Source organism: Bactrocera dorsalis, chromosome 1 (assembly GCF_023373825.1).
Source record: "Bactrocera dorsalis isolate Fly_Bdor chromosome 1, ASM2337382v1, whole genome shotgun sequence".
Classification (NCBI taxonomy): Eukaryota; Metazoa; Arthropoda; class Insecta; order Diptera; family Tephritidae; genus Bactrocera; species Bactrocera dorsalis.
The window spans coordinates 18,030,798-18,052,158 of NC_064303.1; the positions used below are offsets into that span (position 1 = coordinate 18,030,798).

Consider the following 21,361-nt stretch of genomic DNA (forward strand, 5'->3'; position numbering starts at 1 on the left):
TCTGGGTAACGATTTAGTTTCGCTGATTTTTTTTGCATAAATGCGAAATTTGCCTATAAACGAATTGCATTCAAACAACCAAATTCATATAATAAAACCGTGTATAATGCGTTAAAATATGAAAATTTTGTATAACCAAAGTTTGCATTCGAGCGGTTCGTCACACAAGGTGCGTTCCAAAGTAAACAGGAATTTTTCAATCTAGTGCCCCCTGGTGGCGCCATCTATATGTCGACTAGTGCGTTAGAATCTGCTCTCTTTATCGATTGTCCAGTGAGAATTTCATGACATATGTCCCTGAAAGCTTTTTTTTCATCGATTGGAAGTAAAGTTATTGCGTTTTAAGTGTCAGTATGTTTGTGTTATCCGTCCGAAAATGAGCTTTGAACAAAAATCCAACATTAAATTTTGTTTTAAAATTGGGAAAACTTTTGCTGAAACGTTTCAATTGATGAAGCAAGTTTATGGCGATGATTGCCTGTCCCGTAGCAGAGTGCACGAGTGGTTTCAACGACACAAATGACGATCAACATGTGGGCCAATCAAAATGCGTGATCACCGGCAATTCCATCGAAACCGTGCGTGAATTCATAAAAATCAGACGTAATCATCATTGAAATTCAGGGAAATGGAATTGAGCATCTCCAAAACATCAATTTACTGTCGATCATTGGGCTCACAAAAGGTTCATTCCACACAAATTGACTGACGACCAAAAATTGCTCAGAATCCATCATCCGAAGGACATCATTAAAGAGGTCAAAAAGGACAAAAACTTTCTTTACTTTGTGGTGACTGGTGATGAAACGTGGTGTTTCCAAAATGATGCCGTAACGAAACGCCAGAGTGCTGAATGGAAGGCAACGGACGAGCCGAAACCCAAAAAATTGCGCATGGAGAAGTCAAAAGTGAAGACAATGCTGATTTATTTTTATGATATATACCAAGGGTATTGTCCATAAAAAATTTGTTTCACCCGGTCAAAACCTTAACGCGGTATTCTACCTTGGAGTTTTGAAGCGTTTGGTGCGCGACCATACCGGCCAACGCGCTAAAACACTTGTTCGACATGCTATTGGACCATGCAGAAAGCTGTATTGAAGCAAAAGGAGACTATTTTGAATAAAATAAATTGATTTTGCCGAAAAACCATTTGTTATGTTTTCTTTAAGTCCTTTGAAACGCACCTTGTGTACTACTCGGTAGATACTGTTCTCGATTTGGAAGAAACTATTAATTTTTATAAAAAATTTCTAACCCTGTCTGGACTCCCTCCTCACAAAATGGTGTTGAAACTAGGTTGTTTGCTGGTAAAATCACTGAAAACTTTCATGATAGAGTGCACAATACTCACAGTATGTGGTACCGGAGAAGATGTATTGATTCCCCGAATCCCTCTGATACCATCGGATTTACCCTTTCAATTTAAACAGTTTCCCGTAAAGACATATTTTGCAATCACCTTTAATAAATCGCAGGGTCAAATCTTAAAGTTGCAGGCCTACATTTGAGCGCTGACCGTTTTTCACATGGCCGACTGTATGTCGCTCGTTCAAGAGTAACCTCTACAGTAAAAATTTTTGTATTGTGTAATGAAGGCTGCGAACATTGTATATAAGAACATTCTGTTATATATTAATTGTTGTAAAAATAAAAAATAGGTAAGAATGTTTTGTATGAATTTAGATATTCCAAAGACGTCATGGCATAGGGAAAAATGAATTGTTTTACTCCAAATTTAACGCATGCCGGCCACAGGCAGTAATGAGGCGAAGGCTCTGTGCAAAGTGGGTGCCTCACAAGTTCATTATCTAAACGAATAAACAACGAATTGCTAACTGTTCTCGGTACTCATTTCATCTTATTCCAACTTAGCAAATCTCTTTTCAACGGTTGCCTTCTCTGGTGCAGAGCCCAAATTCAACAGTATTTTACCCCAAAAAGCAATGCTTTCTTAACACACGAATTGCTTAATGATTCAGTTTTTTGTAAATTAACACAGACTGCTTCACAAAAATGCTATATTTCATTAAATATCAGATATAATTCAACCAATAGAAATCAAATAGATGGAGTAGTAGTAGCCACAATAAAGCGTGGACGGGTCCTCTAATAACCATATATTTATCTCGCTTAGTTTAAAGTGATACGTACTTTCTGTTAGGTGAACTCTGCAGCAACTGGATGCAAGAGTATACAAACGAAGAAAGTGAGTAAACAAATAGCAAACGCGCATATAGCTGGTCTTCTGAAGTTTGGTTTAAAAAAAAATCTAAAAAAAACATTTATGGCAAAACAACGTTTGCTAGCTAACTCATAACATGCATGTTTTATATCTCAAATAATTGTATTATGTTAAAATCATTCTGATTAAACCGTTTATTTTAATTTTTAGCGATTTGACCTGTGGTTAATGTAGCTTTCACACGGTCACGGCAACTTTTTAAAAAGTTTTTAACCACAAATATCGCAAATTATTGTGCTACACTATAGTGAGTTCTCTTACGAATTTCAGTGGCATTGCTATAGATTTAGTCAGCCCACAGAAGAGTAAATTCCTTTAGAAAAAGTTTGCGTCTTTTATATTATATAAAACAGCAAACAAATTATCGCACAAGGGCGAGTGTGAAGCGAATTTGCGGTTTTCACAAATATTTTTGTTGATAAAAAATTAAAATACGATCTAAGTTACTAAAAGCGTACCAGATCAATATTATATTTTAGTATTTCAGTAAGTGTAAGTGAGTTGGTCTGCAAGTCCGAATTATAGTGGAGGAAATATAAAAACAATTAAAGCAAATTATTAAATATGAATAAACTAAAAGTGCGCAATTTGTATGTAATACTCGCCTACATACTAAGTCAACTGATCATAAACAACAAATTTCTGTTGGCGCACACTACCGAAATGAAGTTAATCGAAACTAATGTTGAACCGTTCTCCACTTGGCCCCCCGATTGCTATAGCGATGAGAAGACTACATGTGATTGCTATAGCCGTGAGCATCTTAAGTGTAAAATTGTCGACGGACCCAATTCTATTTACATCACCTTTTCTGGAAGACGTCGGTATCTGTTGGTAAAGTGTTACTCTAAAGATACAGAAACTAATATCGATTTCATACTCAAACGCAAATTTCAATCAATTTTACTTAAAACACGTTATTTCCAAGTGGTAAATTGCAAGAATTTTACACACGGAATCTATATGAATGACTTTGTGTGGGTAATACTAAGAAATATGAATGAGCTGAATAAATTAACACTAGTCTATAACATCGACCTTGTTGCAGAACCAACGTTATCTTATGGTCTAACTACGAAAGAGACTCACCTGCAATTGATTATTAAATCAAATCGAACCGAAATCCGGGAAGCTGATATTATAAGCATACCAACTGGCACACATTATATGCCGAATCAACTGGAAACGCTTACGCTTAGCGTACAAGGTCGAAAAAACCAGTACTTATCGCTGCAAAACTTGGCGCACACATTCATTATAAACTTCTCTGCGCTCAGACTGCTTGACTTAGCCGGAAATAATATGAAAATTTTGGACGCAAACATCTTTAAAGCGCTAAGGTATTTGAATTGTCTGAATTTGAGCCGTAATGCAATCCGGGAATTGCCCGAAAGTCTATTTTCATATCAGAGTCAACTTTTAATACTGGATCTGAGTCACAATTTATTGACATATTTAACGCCACACCTTTTCGATCACACACCTTGGTTATGGCAGTTGAAACTTGGTGGCAATCACCTGCACGATACCACAAATCTTTTGGAAAATCTGAAGCCGCTGAATTATCTACATAGGCTAGACGTAAGCCAGAACCAACTGCAAACTATTTGGAGCACCGAGACGTCCGTCAATAGAGTCCCGAAATTACTGACAATTTTTCGATACAACATGAGTTCGGCTTTAGCCGACGTTCTTAATTATATTACCAAGTTGAAACCAGAGAACTACGAAGGAGGCAAGATTAACTCAACGGTAATAAATCTAAGTGGCAATCGTTTGCGCGAATTCACGTTGGATTGGCTTGTAGTTGCGAATATTACATGCCCTTTTGAAATAAACCTAGAGCTTAATTTGATTGAAAATATTTTTGCTTTACAAACGACTGACGATTGTGCACCCAAAATCAAAATAACTGGTAACCCGATCGTGTGCGATTGTAAATTGGCTTGGATTTACAGTGAAAACTATCGTTCGCTGTTCAATGGTTTACAGTGCGTTCAGACGTCAACCAAACTAGTAAAAGATCTCGCGCAGCTGGAACGTAATGAACTGTGTGCTTGGGAACCTGTAATGTGCCCCAGAAACTGCCATTGTTACACACAATTGGAATTCCTGTACATCAGTTGCAAGGGTGCGCAACATATCGAACAGCTCCCACGCCCCGAGCAAGTTGGGCTCAAGAGTTCGGTACTCGATATTAGCAATAACAATTTCATTGAATTGCCGCTAAACAACACCTTCGGCTATGGTAACGTTTCGCAACTCAACGCGTCGCACAATCAAATCACGAGCATAAATCTCAGTCAACTGCCAACTAATTTGACGGTTTTGGATCTGCGAAATAATAATTTAAAATCCTTAAATGATGAATTTTTGCGGACATACCTCAATGACAGCACAAAACTACAATATCTCTATCTAAGTGATAATTATTGGATTTGCGACTGTTCCACGCAGCAATTGCTGTACACTATACGTACACATCGGACACGCATACCCGATGCCGACCAGTTACTCTGTGTTAATCTGCTGAACGATACACGCCTTATAGACAATGTGAGAGAATTGTGTCCAACTCTTGTTAATGTTGAATATTATCGAAACTTGAATGCAACGGTGATTAGTGTAGCGTTAACTATTATTGTTTTACTTTGCATTATCGCACTCTTTTATAAATATAAATTAGAAGTGGAAGTCTGGTTATATAGCCACAACATATTGAGATTTTGCATTCGCGAATGTGAGCTGGATAAACACAAAACATTCGATGCGTTTATTTCATATGCACACCAGGATGCAGACTTCGTCAACCATACATTACTGCCGCAACTCGAACAGTGCGAACCACCATTTCGTGTATGCACGCACGAACGCAATTGGCTGGCTGGCGCTTATATACCTGAACAAATCATAGAATCGGTGGATCAGTCGCGTCGGACGATCATTGTGCTCTCGCAGCACTTTATCGAGTCGGATTGGGCGCGCATGGAGTTTCGCACAGCGCATCAGTGCTCGTTGAACGAGGGTCGTGCGCGCATCATAATGATTAAATATGGCGAAATCACGAAAACTGACTTACTGGATAGAGAACTAAGGGCATATTTGGATATGAATACTTATCTGGATTGGCAAGACGTCGGATTTTGGGACAAATTACGCTATGCCATGCCACATGAAGTGCGTGGAGAGAGGAGTTCCGATATGCTAAAAACTAACGGCAGAATGTATGTTATGGGACAAGTTGAGATGAATCGGTTGCGTGATGAAATTGTTTAAAATTTGCCACAGTTGCAGGTTGGTAAGAGTTATAAGAAATCTAAATACATATATTTATGAAAATACAAATATATTACATTTATTTGCAGTTACTTAATGAAATCTTCCGATTCTTCTGTGACACAAAGGGTTCTTCAAAATGTTGCTACTGAGAAAAAGATTGAAGATTGAGATAATCTTGGCCAACGTGCTCACCAAACAGTGATGATCGCATTTACTCGTCAATCTAATTTTATTATATCTCAAGTAAATATTTAATAAATTTTCGTGTTGTTTGTGTGTGTTACATCTTTTTATATATACAAAAATTATTTACTAAACTATTTCAACAAGAAAGAAATCGCAAGTTCGAGTGCAATGTAATATTTTATCAATAGGCCACCGGCCGACATCATTTTCCTTGTTCAAGTTCTGATTATTTTTTTGCACTAATTTGGTAGTGCTGATCACGAATTATACCTGATACCAGGTTTAATAAACAAAAAATAAAAATCTCTACCTTTCGGTAGACCTAAGATATGAGAGCAGACAACAAATCATATTGATGATTGTTATTTTTGATGTACAAATGTGAAAGGTTTTAATGCTAAAAATAAAAATAAAATTGTCTACGCAAATGTATCTTCAGTTACACGGCCGATTCCACATGGTTCAGATATGCCAGTGCCCTTTCCAAGCTCAATATCTGATCTTAGTTCAACATCATCAGTACAAAATTTACAGCGTCAAGAGTCGACGGAAGTTTATGAACCAATTTTAAATCAACCACAGAAATTTACTCAAGGTGAATTAAATGATTTAGTTAGACAACTAAATCTTTCTAAATAAACCTCTTGGATCTAGACTTCATGCAGAACATCTGTTAGCTCCAAATACATATTTTGCATGGTATAGAAAACGTGAAGCAGAATTTGTACCTTTCATTAGTCAGGAAGAATTATTAGTTTATTGTAAGAATATTCCCGATCTTATTGAAAAGTTAGAAGTAAAATATAATTCTGGAGATTGGAGACTTTTTATAGATTCTTCGAAGCGGAGTCTAAAAGCGGAGCTTCTGTTCCAGTCACCCATTCTGTTCATTTGAAAGAGACTTATGAAAATTTAGAAACATTGTTAAATAAAATTGGAAACACGGTTGGCAGCTTTGTGGAGTTCTAAAAATTATAACTATATATTGGGCCAGCAGTCGGATATGCAAAATTTCCATGCTTCTTGTGCAAGTGGCTTAGAAGAGCACGAGACAAGCACGACGTACAAAAACAATGGAATCCTCGTAAAAATCTCAAAGTAGGAACAAAAAACGTTATTGAAAAAAATTTAATTAATCCTGAAAGAATTTTACTACATCCGCTTCATATCAAACTCGGTATGATGAAACAGTTCGTTAGAGCATTATATAAAAGCAATGCTAGTTATAAATATCTGTTTAAAAATTTCCAAGATTATCTGATGCCAAAATTAAAGAAGGAGTGTTCGATGGACAGCAAATCAGATCTTTGATGGGTGATGAAAAATTTGATGCTACAATGAATAATACTGAATCAGAATCTTGGCTGGCGTTCAAAGATGTTGTCAACAATATTCTAGGAAATAATAAACACCCCGACTATAAAAATGAGGTTGCAATTCTATTAGATAAGTATCGGAAATTGGGGTGTAATATGAGCATAAAACTCCACTTTCTAGATTCACATGTGGACTTTTTTCTTGATAATCTTGGTGATTGCAGTGAAGAGCAGGGAAAAGGTTCCACCAGGACATAAAAACTATGGAGACAAGGTACCAAGGTCGATGGAATGTGAACATGATGACTGATTACTGCTGATCACTGACACGTGATATTACTGAACATACTCACAAAAAGACTACACCCAGACGTAATTTTTTATGTTTTTGTAATATGATTATTTATTTTTTCTTTACATTTTGAAAAAAATGCTTTTTCCTTCTTTTAAAAAAATCTGATGTGATAGGGCAAATATGTAGGTGTTTTCGTGTTTAAAATAATAAAAATTGGTGATATTTGTGGCTGAAATACTAACAACGTTCAAAAAATTTTAATTTGTCGGCCGGTGTTATGGTTGGAATTGAACATTTTTTGTTCGTAAGGTGTCATACAGTAAAGGCATTATTCGTGTAAAGTTTCATCCCGTTATATTAAACGCTTCTTGATTTGTGTACTGGAAAATTAAGTAATCAAATGGATTTTAAAATTTTGTCATATGGGAAGTTGGCGTGGTTTCAGTGCGATTTCGCCCATTTTCACACCGCGGTATCGGAATATGATTGAAATATTTGTCGAAATCGGTTGGTCAAGTCCCGAGAGAAGGGGTTTCACCAAAAAGTTGGCGGTGCTACGCCCATCATTCAATTTTTGCTCGGGCTCCTATAAAGCCTTCTTATATCCTCTATATATTTTTAATATATTTTTATTTGTATTTTGAAATGTACAAAAAATTTTTTTTTCGTTTTTTACATTTTTAATATATTTTTTTAATGAAAGTAGTCCCCAAACACAAAAATGGAGTTCACTGGTAATGGTGATAGCGGCTGTACACGTTGTCTGAAATAAAAAAATCGAATGGATTATTATTCAGTAGTTCTGCGGCTATCGTCCCTACCAAATATTATCAATTTCTTCAAAAAAAAAAATATCGAACTTCAAAAAAAGGCACGAAAATCTTGTTTTTTTCCGTTAAAAATCGTTTAAAAAATATGAAAATATTTTCGAAAATAAACAATTCTGGTAGGGATGATAACTATAAATGAGTAGAAGAACATATGTAAATTTTAAAGCAAACAGTTGAATACTTTTTTTTTAGGACCATGACAGTTTTAGAAAATGATGATTCGAGAAAAATGCGTTTAGAAACGTAGCAGCTGTAGACTTCGCGTCTGATAAACAGTTGCTTACGACACGTCGGCAACTATGAGCTGTAACTTATCAAATACTATGACTTTCGGTCTTCATTTTTCACAGCATGTTTTCATAGGTTCTGCTGTCAAAATATAAAAAAAAATCGATTTTTCGAAGTGATTACATGAGAATACCCTCTTATAGCTTAACTTTGTCTTAGTTATGGCAGTTTATGTGTTTTCGGCTAATGGCGATTTGTGGGCGTGGCAGTGGTCCGATTACGCCAATATAAGTACTCGAAATTCTTTTGTACGAGGAGCACATACCAAGTATCATCGAGAAATCTTTTTACTCAAGTTACAGCTTGCACGGACGGACGGACTGACAGTCGAACGGATTTCGGATTTTTTCATTTCCTGGCGATAAATAAATTTGCTGTCAGCATATTATTTTTATTGCGATTACTGTCCGCCTATTTTCATTTCACCGGAGCGCAGGCTGGATATGAGTTAGACTAAATATATATTTGGATAAATATACAAGATATACCCATTAACACCAATTAATTTTTGAAAACTTCAAAACATGGAAAAGTCACACTTACAATTATGAAGACAGAATTTTATTAATAGATTTCAATCTTTATAGCTAACATCCATTTCAATTTCTAAGTAATTTTTAGCATTTGGATCTATCAATCATCCACCATATAGTCTGGAGTTGGGACCAAGAGGAGCTCTCCAACATTTTTATCTATGTGTGTACTATTAGAATACAGGGATGATGCAGTACCTTCATCGCATGTGCCAATACTGATTCAAAAATGGTGGAGTAAGGTCGGCTAGGTCACGTACATCGTTTTTTTTTTCAACAACTTTTGATAATATTTTTGTACTGTAGTACGATTTATATTTTAATTCAAAATAGGCCTAAGTTTTGGTGATCCACTCATATGACGAAAATTTCTTCCCAATAAGCATTCTTTTAAAATTTGAGAGCAGAAAATAGTCGTTCGGGCCCAGATTTGGAGAATACGGTGGACGCAGAAACAATTCGAAGTCCAATTAATTGATTTTTGCCATCGTTTTCACTGACTTGTCAGACGGTATATTGTCTAGTGTAACCGCATTTTTTTTCTTCAAAGGCGACCGTTTTTCGGCGATTTCGTACTTGCATCAGTTCAATAATGCTGGGCATTAGCCGTTATTGATGGTTCTTTTTTTTAAGATATGCAATAAAATTTATTCCATGCGCATTCCAAAATTCAAACGTCATAACCCCCACCAGGGTTATGTGGCGTTCTTCCACGCTTTGGAGCGGTTTTATTGTGTGCACTCAGAAGAATGTCCATTGGAATTCGGAGATAAATATAGGGTTATATATAAATGATCGGAATGACGAGAAAAATTGAAATCCGGTTGATTGTATATGTGTCCGTCTGTCCGTTCGTGCAAGCTGTAACTTCAGTAAAAACTGAGATACCTCGATGAAACTTGGTATGTGTTCTTCATACAAAAAAAATTTCGATTCCTTAGATAGGCGTAATCGGACCACTGCCACGCCTACAAATCGCCATTAACCGAAAACACATAAACTGCCATAACTAAGACAAAATTAAACTATAAGGGGATATTCTCATGTAATCGCCTCGAAACATCGATTTTTTTATATTTTATATATATGCAGACCAAAATTCATAGTATTCGATAAGTTACAGCTCATAGTCGCCGACGTGTCGTAAGCGACTGCTATCAGGCGCCATGACAAGTCTGCAGCTGCTACGTTTCTAAACGCATTTTTCTCGAATCGTCGGTTTCTGAAACTGTCACGGTCCTAAAAAAAAAGTATTCAACCGTTTGCTTTAAAATTTACATATGTGCTTCTACTCATTTATAGTTATCGTCCCTACCAGAATTTTTTATTTTCGAAAATATTTTCATATTTTTTTAAACGGTTTTTAACGAAAAAAAACAAGATTTTCGTGACTTTTTTTGGAAGTTCGATATTTTTTTTTAAGAAATTGATTATATTTGGTAGGGATGATAGCCGCAGAACTACTGAATAATAATACATTCAATTTTTTTATTTCAGACAACATGAACAGCCATCACCATTACCACTGAACTACTTTTTTTGATTTAAAAAAAAAAAATATTAAAAATGTAAAAAACGAAAAAATCTTTTTTTTGTACATTTCAAAATGCAAATAAAAATATATTAAAAATTTAAAATGATTGAATTTTGTTGTCGCATAAAAAAAAATTGTCCTAAAACTGGTAAAATGTATGCGTTCAAATGAGAGTACCCCCATAAAGCTGTAATTTGGTACAGAGGATAGCAAGAGCAAAGAACATCTGTGGGCAAAAACTCGTGAAAAAGTAGGCGTGGCCCCGCCCTCTAATAAGTTTCATGTGTATGTCTTCTAAATCACCTGAGCTACTACAACCTAAGCACAAATCCTGTAGAAATTTCTATCCATAGTGTGAAAATGGATGAAATCGGAGGATGACCCCGCTCACTCCCCATATAAGGGTACTGTTAACTATTAAAAGCGCGATAAGTCAATGTCTGAATAGACCAGAGACATTAAATTCTACCTTTGAGAGGATATAAGAAGGCTTTATAGGAGCCCGAGTAAAAATTGGATGATGGGCGTAGCACCGCCAACTTTTTGGTGAAACCCTTTCTCTCGGGACTTGACCAACCCATTTCGACAAATATCTCTATCATATTAGGATATCACAGTGCAGTGGCCGTAATCGGATTGCAACCATGCCTACTTCCCATATACCACAATTTGAACTTCCATTTGATTCTTTAATTTTCCAGTACACAAATGAAGAAGCGTTTAATATAACGGGATGAAACTTTACACCAAAAATGCCTTTACTGTATGACACCTTATGAACAAAAAATCAAAATTCAAATCCAATCGTAACTTTTCACAATCGTCTGTATTAAGTTGGATTTGGCGGAATATTAGGTACCCTCATTACTTGTTTGACTTAAATTTTGGTCAGCAACTGACAGTACCTTACCTCATTGCATTTAAGCATTGCACCTTTCCATACTACTCATGAAATATTCCCTTGCACTCGAACTTACGCTCTCTTTCTTGTTGAAATAGTTTGGTAAATAATTTTTGTATATATAAACAGATATAATTGTGCGCTTTTTAATTAATTATACACGAAAATTTATTAAATATTTACTTGATATATAATATAAAGGGATGGAAGAGTGTATGCGATGACCACTGGTTGGTAAGCACGTTGGCCAAGACTACATCAATCTTCAATCTTTCTCTTAGTAGCAACACTTTGAAGTACTATTTGTGTAACAGAAGAATCGGAAGATCTCAAAAAGTAACTGCAATTAAATGTAATATATTTCATAAATATACTTGTATGTTTTTCTGATAAGTCTTACCATCCTGCAACCAATTTTCTTTACCGCAAACGAATTGTGACAAATTTAAACAATTTCCTCACGCAACCGATTCACCTCAACTTGTCTCATAACATACATTCTGCCGTTAGTTTTTAACATATCAGAACTCCTCTCTCCACGCCTTTTATGTGGCATGGCGTAGCGTAACTTGTCCCAAAATCCGACGTCTTGCCAATCCAGATAAGTATTCATATCCAAATATGCTCTTAGTTCTCTATCCAATAAGTCAGTTTTCGTGATTTCGCCATATTTAATCATTATTATACGGGCACGACCCTCGTTCAACGAGCACTGATGTGCTGTGCGAAACTCCATGCGTGCCCAATCCGACTCGATGAAGTGCTGCGAAAGCACAATGATCGTCCGACGCGACTGATCCACCGATTCGATGATTTGTTCAGGTATATAAGCGCCAGCCAGCCAATTGCGTTCGTGTGTGCATACACGAAATGGTGGTTCGCACTGTTCGAGTTGCGGCAGTAATGTATGGTTGACGAAGTCTGCATCCTGGTGTGCATATGAAATAAATGCATCGAATGTTTTATGCTTATCCAACTCACATTCGCTAATGCAAAATCTCAACATGTTGTGGCTATATAACCAGACTTCCACTTCTAATTTATATTTATAGAAGAGTGCGATAATGCAAAGTAAAACAATAATGGTTAACCCTACACTAATCACAGTTGTATTCATGTTTTGATAATATTCAACATTAACAGGAGTTGGACACAATTCTCTAACATTGTCTATTAGGAGTGTATCATTCAGAAGAGTAGTAGAGTAACAGAGTAACTGGTCGGCATCGGATATGCGTGTCCGATGTGTACGTATGGTGTACACCAATTTTTGTGTGGAACAGTCGCAAATCCAATGATTACCACTTAGATAGAGATATTGTAGTTTTGTGCTGTCATTGAGGTATGTACGCAAAAATTCATCATCTAAAGATTTTAAGTGATTATTTCGTAGATCCAAAACCGTCAAATTGGTTGGTAGTTGACTGATATTAATGCTCGTGATTTGATTGTGCGACGCGTTGAGTTTCGAAACGTTACCATAGCCGAAGGTGGTGTTTAGCGGCAATTCAATGAAATTGTTATTGCTAATATCGAGTACCGAAGTCTTGAGCCCAACTTGCTCGGGGCGTGGGAGCTGTTCGATATGTTGCGCACCCTTGCAATTGATGTGCAAGAATTCAAATTGTGTGTAACAATTGCATTTTCTGGGGCACATTACAGGTTCCCAAGCACACAGTTCATTACGTTCCAGCTGCGCGAGATCTTTTACTAATTTGGTTGACGTCTGAACGCACTGTAAACCATTGAGCAACGAACGATAGTTTTCACTGTAAATCCAAGCCAATTTACAATCGCACACGATCGGATTACCAGTAAGTTTGAGTTCGAGTGCACAATCGTCAGTCTTTTGTAAAGCAAAAATATTTTCAATCAAATTGTGCTCTAGGTTTATTTCAAAAGGGCATGTAATGTTCGCAAATACAAGCCAATCCAACGTGAATTCGCGCAAACTATTGCCACTTAAATTGATTACTGTTGAGTTAATCTCGCCACCTTCGTGATTCTCTGGTTTCAACTTGGTAATATAATAAAGACCCTCGCCAAAATCCCAACTCATGCTGTATCGAAATTTTGTCAGTAACATTGACGTTCTATTGATGGACGTCTCGGTGCCCCAAATTGTTTGCAGTTTGTTCTGGCTTACGTCTAGTCTATGTAGATAAAGCAACGGTTTCAGATTTTCCATAAGATTTGTGATGTCGTGCAGGTGATTGCCAGCAAGTTTCAACTGCCATAGCCAAGGAGTGTGATCAAAAAGGTGTGGCTTTAAATATGTCAATAAATTGTGACTCAGATCCAGTACTAAAAGTTGACGCTGACATGCAAATAGACTTTCGGGCAATTCCTTGATTTCATTACGGCTCAAATTCAGATAATTCAATAGCGTTACTCCTACAAACGTATATGCGTCCAAAATTCGTATATTATTTCTGGCTAAGTTCAGCTGTTTGAGCGCATAGGAATGTCTAAGCATAAAGAATGTTTGCGTCAAGTGTGGCAGCGATATGTACTGGTTTCTTAGACCTTGTACGCTAAACGTTAGCGTTTCCACTTGATTATCCTCATAAAGTATGTCAGTGAATATGCTTATAATATCTGCTTCCCTGATTTCATTTCGATTTGATTTAAAAATCAATTGCAGGTTAGTTTCTTTCCATTCTGTACTAAAATTGACCCTTGAGTTGGGCGCAAGGTCAATGTTAAAGACTAGTGTTAATTTATTCGCCTCATTCAAATTTTTTAGCAATACCCACTCTATGTTATTCATATACATTTCGTGTGTGAAATTTATGCAATTTATCACTCCAATATGACGTGTTTTAAGTAAAGTTGACTGAAATTTGCGTTTGAGTAGGAAATCGATATAAGTTTCTGTGACTATAGTTTTACACATTACGACGAGTTTCCGCGTGTTTGAAAAAAAGTTGATAAAAATAGAATTGAGTCCGTCGACAATATGACACTGAAGATTCTCACTGCAAACACAAGTAGTATTCTTATCCTTATAGCAATCGGGGGGCCAAGTGGAGAATAGTGCAACAGCAGTTTTGATTGACTTCAATTCGGTAGTGTGCGCCAACAGAAATTTGTTGTTTATGATCAGTTGACTTAGTATGTAGGCGAGTATTACATACAAATTGCGCACTTTTAGTTTGTTCATATTGACTAATTAGCCGTTATTGTTTTTATATTTCCTCCACAATAAATCTGGCTTGCAAACCAACTCTCTAACACTTACTGAAATACTAAAATATAATATCGAGTTGGTACGCTTTAAGAAACATAAATCGTATTTTAATTCCTTATCAAGAAAAATATTTGTGAAAACCGCAAATTCGCATAGCACTCGCCCTTGTGCGAAAATTTGTTTGCTGTTCTATACAATATAAGAAAAACAAACTTTTTCTAAAATAATTTACTCTTCTAAATTTATGACTAATTTAATGGCAACGCTACTAAAAGTCGTAAGCGAAGTCAAAGCGACGTAGTGTACCACAATAACTTACGATATTTGTGGTTAAAAAGTTTTTAAAAAGTTGCCGTGACCGTGTTAAAGCTGGCTAATGTAGCACAGGTCAAATCGCTAAAAGTTATAATAAGCGGTTTAGTCGGAATACTTTTAACATAATACAAATATTTAAGATATAAAACAAGCATGTTATGAGTTAACTAACAAACGTTGTTTTGCAATAAATTTTTTTAGATTTTTTTTTTTAAATCCAAATTTCAGAAGACCAGCCATATGTACTAATGCGATTTGTTTACACAATTTCTTCGTTTGTACGAGTATACTCTTGCGACCAGTTGCTACAGAGTTCACCTAACGGAAAGTAAGTACGTATCACTTTAAACTAAGCGTGATAAATATAGGATTATATATTATCAAATGATCATGATGACGAGAAAAATTGAAGTCGGTCTGGCTGTCTGTCTGTCCGTCCGTTTGTCCATGCAATCTGTAACTTGAGTAAAAATTGAGATATCTCGATGAAACTAGGTAAACAGGTTTCTAAGTACAAAGAAATTACATGTTCGTAGATTAGCGTAATCGGACCACTGCCACGCCCACAAATCGACATTAACCGAACACCTATAAAGTGCCACAACTTAGCACTGAATTGAAATATTAAACTGAAATTTGACACAGAGCATCGCAGGGCACCTGTGGGCAAAAAGTTTTGAAAAAAATGGGTTTAATTGAAAGGTGAATTTTGTACATTTCAACTCCCTCAAAGTAGTCTTCTTCCGCTGCAATACACGTATGCCAACGAATTTTCCAATCATCATATCACTTGGAAAAATCCTCCGTCGTGATGGCCTTCTTCGATCTTTCGAGCTTTAAAATCCTCAATTGTGTCAAAGCGGTGTCTTCGGAGTGGTCATGAGAATTTGTTGAATAGCCAGAAGTTACGCGAAGTTAAATCAGGCAAATGAGCGAAAACTTGACTTACCCGCCGTTACCAATATCAGGATTTTTAAACATCCGTCTGACTTTACTCTATACGATTGGTTTTTTAGTATGTAGCATGTTAGTGGTACGCGGTATTTGGAAAAACAGATAATACGTATAACGATTTTCGTTTCTTAATAAACCTTATGTGTTTGTCAATATAGAAGTTTTAGATAAAATAGCTTGGATTTCGATCCTATGGTTGAAGTTTTACACCTTGAAATATTTCTCGGGCTTTGATTTTTGTAAGTTGCAAGAGTATAAAATGTTCAGTTGGACCCGAGCTTGGCTCTTCCTTACTTCTTACGAATAGCTTCGCACAAACGTCGCATAACACTCTGATAATATTCCTTGTTGACAATTTGACGTATCGGAAGGAATTCGGACCTCGAATCGAGGAAAACTGTCACATAGCCTTGATTTTTGAGCTACTTTGTCGTGTTTTTTTCGGCTTTGGATCCTTTTTTTCACGATATTCGGTCGATACATCGTCTGTTTTCGGTTTGTGAACACAAATCCAAGACTCATCGCCGGTAATAATATATTTCATGGCACCCCCGTAGTCGGAAATCATACCTCTGCAGACGTTAATGCGGGTCCGTTTTTCGTAAAAATTTGGTGCTTTTGGTACCAAACGTGATTTCACTTTTCTAGGGCCCAAGTGGTCTTTTAAAATAGTACGATATTCCAAAAATTTCCTGTCAAAACTCTGATTGCTAATCGGCGATTCTCATGCTATTTTCTTTTACTGACAAGTTGACCATCAGATGTGATTGATGTTGTTGGTCTTTCTGCATGTTGTTCGTCGTTTTTAATTTTACAAGATATCATGTCAAAATTTCGCACGGAATGTTTTCTAACGTTAAGCTTTAATTCCACAGTAAATGGTTCAGATCGGTTCATTGAAGCTTATGTCCGCAATATAGGCTGTTAATGCAGCATAAAGTTCTTGAGTGCAAATATTTTAAATTTTATGAGTTATCTATACAAGATTTGGCACATATTATTTTTTGAGACAATGGTACAATTTTCGAATATATTGTTCATATCACACTACAATAGTACCATATAGAGTTGCCTTATGAACTGAACGATCAATATTAAATTGTTACTTCAAGAACTTAAAACGATTAAACAAAGGCCAGAAAAGAAGAAAGACCTTCTCTTTTTTTATATACTCATACCCAAGTCGACTGCCACGTTGATTTTCTAGCAAGCAGCTTCAGTCGAACTACATGAAGCCCATAACTAGAAATTTCGGTATTGAAAATATAATATATATGTAGAACATATTTTTTGTTTTGCCGAATTTCTATGAAAATACATTTGTATGTAGTTGTCTGCTATGTTTAGTTTTTGTTCCCACTTCTAGTTACTTAATAATAAATTTATAAATGAAAAATGAGGCAACGCGCTTGTTTATACCGCAAACTTTGTGCCCGCCCGGCAGCAGTTAAACCACCACAGCAAGCTGCTAACCAGCGCACCAACCAACAAAAGAAACAAGCAAGGAAATTACCTTTCACTGCCAACACAGCTGGCCAATGTTCTAACCTAGAGTGTAAGCGGCCGAGTGGACAATAGCTGGACTAAGAGTATACTATAAGCAACATAAGATATATGTATGTATGTATATATGTATATATAGCTCAAATTTGTATATATATACAAATTTTTATGTATATAAATTAGCAATTTTTTGCATATATATAAATATATATGTATTTTTACCAACCGCCTAACCCTTTAAGTAAGCTACCCATGGCGTATGAGCAACCTCAGCAAAACTACAAGGCAGCCCGGCAAGCAGTTGCGACGTTGGTTGAAGGTGCTCTACCGTCCTTGCATAGGGCATTAATAATATTTTTGCAATTTTCTCTTTAATTTCTTCTCCTCCTTTCATTTGCTCTGCACTCATTACTTTCAAACCATTTCTTCTGGTGTTTGCTTTTTCCTTTTATTTTCTCCTTTTTTTTTGGTTTTTTGGTCACTTCATTCCACTATGTTCGCAAATTTGTATGTTGCTAAGCTCTGCTGACCGCTCGAGTGGTCGACGAGTGTTGTATGCAAGCAAAAAGCAGTTAAAAGCAAATTATTACGTCTCACGTGATTAAATCCAACAAACACATGCCACAGTGGCAATGGCAGCGCCATAAAACAACCAAATCTCGTACAACGAGTTGGTGTGAGTGTATGCAGCAAAGCTGGTTAGTGTGTGTGTGTTGGTGTGCGTAGCGAGCTAAAATAAAATATTGCTTCAGTGGAAAAGGTCAGCGCACCGCATAAGTAGCGCCACTTTACGACTATGAATGCCCCAGTGGAGTGGAATACCTATGTAACTAGTTGGGTGGGAGGAGTTGTAATGTGCTGGTAGCGCAGGTACTGCGGTTAGTTTGTATATTTGGTTTTTCCCCAGATTCATTCAACAAGCGTTGCGTTTTTATGCGTTTGCTAAAATACAAAAAAAAAAAATATATATGTGTATGTTTGTATTTAGGAAAAAGTATAATTTGGAACTGAAAAGTGCTCAAAAAATGTGAAGGCAAAATAAAAGTGGTTAAGCGGCAGCTGTAAGTATATTTTTAAGTAGTTAATAAATGATGCGAAACTAATGCGGTGCATGTAAACTGCATGAAATATGCTTAATAAAGTTGCTTGCAAATTAAATAATAAAAAAAAAACAAGGAAAAACGTCAGCTACGGCGGCACGGAAACCAACACCTTTCCAAATCAGCCTCGCCTTCCCACTCGCTGGCTGAAAATCGGTTTTAGACCCATAGTTTCTAAGGGAAAGTTATTCAGAATGATCCGCAGAACATTTTACGCATATGCGATTTTCCTTCTTTCTGGCGCCCTGTAAACCGACCCGCTATAATATACATACATATATACTTTATATGGTATCGGACGGTTCTTTCTGGATGTAACAAACTTCGTGGCAAAATTTGTCCACCCTGTCCTACGTTTAATAACCATTTAAGTATTAATCTTATGGAATATAAAAGTTTAAGTTCCACAGTAAATGTTAAGAAATCTTTTAATAGTGGATAATTACTTTGCCGGATCCTAGTTAAAATACTTACTACTTTATATCCAATTCCTGAAATTAACTGCAGTCACTCGGATATATTGGGACCTATGACATTAGGGCTAGAGTTTGTCAGAACTGTCCTGAATCTGGATGGAACCTATTCTAGGCACAAAGGTACACTGTTATAAGTAAATCAAGCTATCTCACTTTCATTGAGTTAACTTATTTATATATTGCCGATATATGCGGTATAACATCATCTGGAAGTTATAAAATATATATAAATTTGGTATATGGGAGCTAAAGGAAACATGGACCCAATCCAACCAATGTTTTATCTTCAAACACCATTATCAGTAAAGTATTCTCTGCAAATTTGAAATAAATAGGTACAGTGGTCTACATATTCGGTACCCAGGGGACTGAACAGTTTTGGTCCGAATTGATTAATTTTTGGTCATAAGCTGGCATGCTTTACAGGCACTATTCGTGCAAAGTTTTGTCTCGTTATATAAATTGATTTTAGATTTGTATGCTGGCAAGTGAAATAATAAAAATAAATTTAAAATGGATGATATATGGGAAGTAGGCTTTGTTGTAATCCGCATTTTAATTGCAGTGTCTGTTCACCAGAGATACGACTGTGAGTGGGTGTCGGTCTTGAAAGAAGCGGCTCACTATATAAATGCGTATAAGTCTGAATTCGCTTAGCGATCAAGTAGAAACCAGGTCACCTAATTGGGAAGGTGCGGCTAATATCACAGTCCTCCAAGAAATGTGATAGCCGGGACAAGAACCGAGACGACTGCCTCCGCCACGATGTAAAAAGTGTGATAGGCGGTTTAACGCTAGGGTGGGCAATGAACAATAGCTGGAAAATTCAGTCTCCATGGTTGTATGTAGTATTAGATTCCAGCGTAGAAAAATTCTTCAAGCTTCTTGGTTGTCTCCGAATCGAAAAGTTCAAAACTAGATCAATTATGTTGTGATAGATGGACGGCATGTCTACAGTGTTCTTGACGAGGGCCTAACACGGACTCGGACCACTATCTTGTTTCAGAGAGGATACGCGCATAGCATACCCGTCAGTAAAAACAGGGAAGGTACGACCTTGAGAAGCTCCTATCACAACCGTCAGCTAAGCGAACAGCCTACCTCGCAATGGCGCGATCGAGCGGGATAGGATAGATTCCGTGAGTTGAAGAGGTAAGCGAGACACATATGAAGAAAAAGAGAAAGAGACTGAAGTGTTTCTGCGAAAAGATGCGGCCACCAACGGAAGGTCTCAAAACCCGTGCATTCTCTTGTAGGACCCAAAGTGGTGATCTAGAGGCTGATGTTCAGAGCATACCAAAGTTATAGAGGGAAGACTTTTCCAGCCTGTTGAACGACAATGAAAGTGCACCATTTGGAGATAGCGTCAGCAGCCGTCAGCAAACAAACAGTCATCTCATTCCCGACTTGGCTCGCACGTTATTGTTGTCAGCCTGGAAATACAACGAAGAGCCACTCTTGCCAACAGGTTCTACTTTGGACTGAGTATGCAATTGAAAAATAAAGTCCGAAACTGGATCTTATACGACCCTTTAAGCTTTCGGATTACTGTAGTATCATCCATAGCCGAGATAGCTAACATCACAGAAAATATCACAAAAATAAAAAATAGAAACGCCCATAGCAAAGCAGCAATTAAGGCAATAATTTCACATTGTATCCTCAGAAGCAGGGAAGTAGTAGATGTAGCAGCTGCCGGTAAGTGGCTGCATACGTACTGAATTTCATGCCACAAAGAAGTTCCGCAAAACGAGCAGCTGATTAGATTGACAAAAGTGTCATTCGTCTGCCTACCGAACGAGTAGAGGACCACGAGATGAAATGAATGCCCTAAGTATATGCAGAATCGTCAATACCATGTGCAGAGATGCTTAGAATAACTCGCTTACTTCTTACTTATATGGTCTCGAAAGGACTGCTGGACGGTTGGTCTCTTTACAGGTCATAATCTACTGGTATCACTGCGAGCCGGATGAGTACAAGTGATATATGCTGAAAGTGCAGAGAAGTTAAAATGACAAAGACGGTGGAACTAATTCTTTTGTTCAGCACTATCTAGATCTGTACTCAAGTATCTAGAAGCTTCGGGTTTCAAAGGACTGGACGAAGTATCAAACTTAGACAGCAAGTCGCTTTTAAACTTTGCAAAAACGTCCAGTGAGACGAATTCTTCACCACAAATTAAACTGAACCTCCATCTGGCATAACTAAGGACCAGTAGTTCTATATGTGGCGCGATGGCCGGCCAGTATAACCTAGCCTAATATTTCGAAAATCACTTTTCGTGTTTTTCACTTTTATCACAATGGTTATGACATTTAATCTCTGACGGAATATGATCCGGAGAATGTTTATATTAGGTTGTCAAATATCTCCCTTCCGCTTTTTTGCTCTTTATTCAATGCTCTATAAAAAG

General features: G+C 36.8%; 2 protein-coding genes across 2 annotated transcripts in view; one reads left to right on the top strand and one right to left on the bottom strand.

Annotated features, from left to right (window-relative positions):
* The first annotated feature begins 3,241 nt into the window (after positions 1-3,241).
* LOC125775854 (protein toll-like) overlaps positions 3,242-21,361 on the top strand; it is a 138,743-nt gene continuing 120,623 nt past the window's right edge. Inside the window, exon 1 of the mRNA XM_049446887.1 lies at positions 3,242-5,539. Within this exon, the coding sequence (XP_049302844.1) occupies positions 3,242-5,521 (2,280 nt within the window). The 3' untranslated portion in view covers positions 5,522-5,539. The remainder of the gene's footprint in view (positions 5,540-21,361) is intronic.
* LOC125775855 (protein toll-like) lies at positions 11,853-14,183 on the bottom strand. The gene has a single exon (XM_049446889.1). The coding sequence runs from the start codon at positions 14,181-14,183 to the stop codon at positions 11,853-11,855; it is 2,331 nt and encodes a 776-aa protein (XP_049302846.1).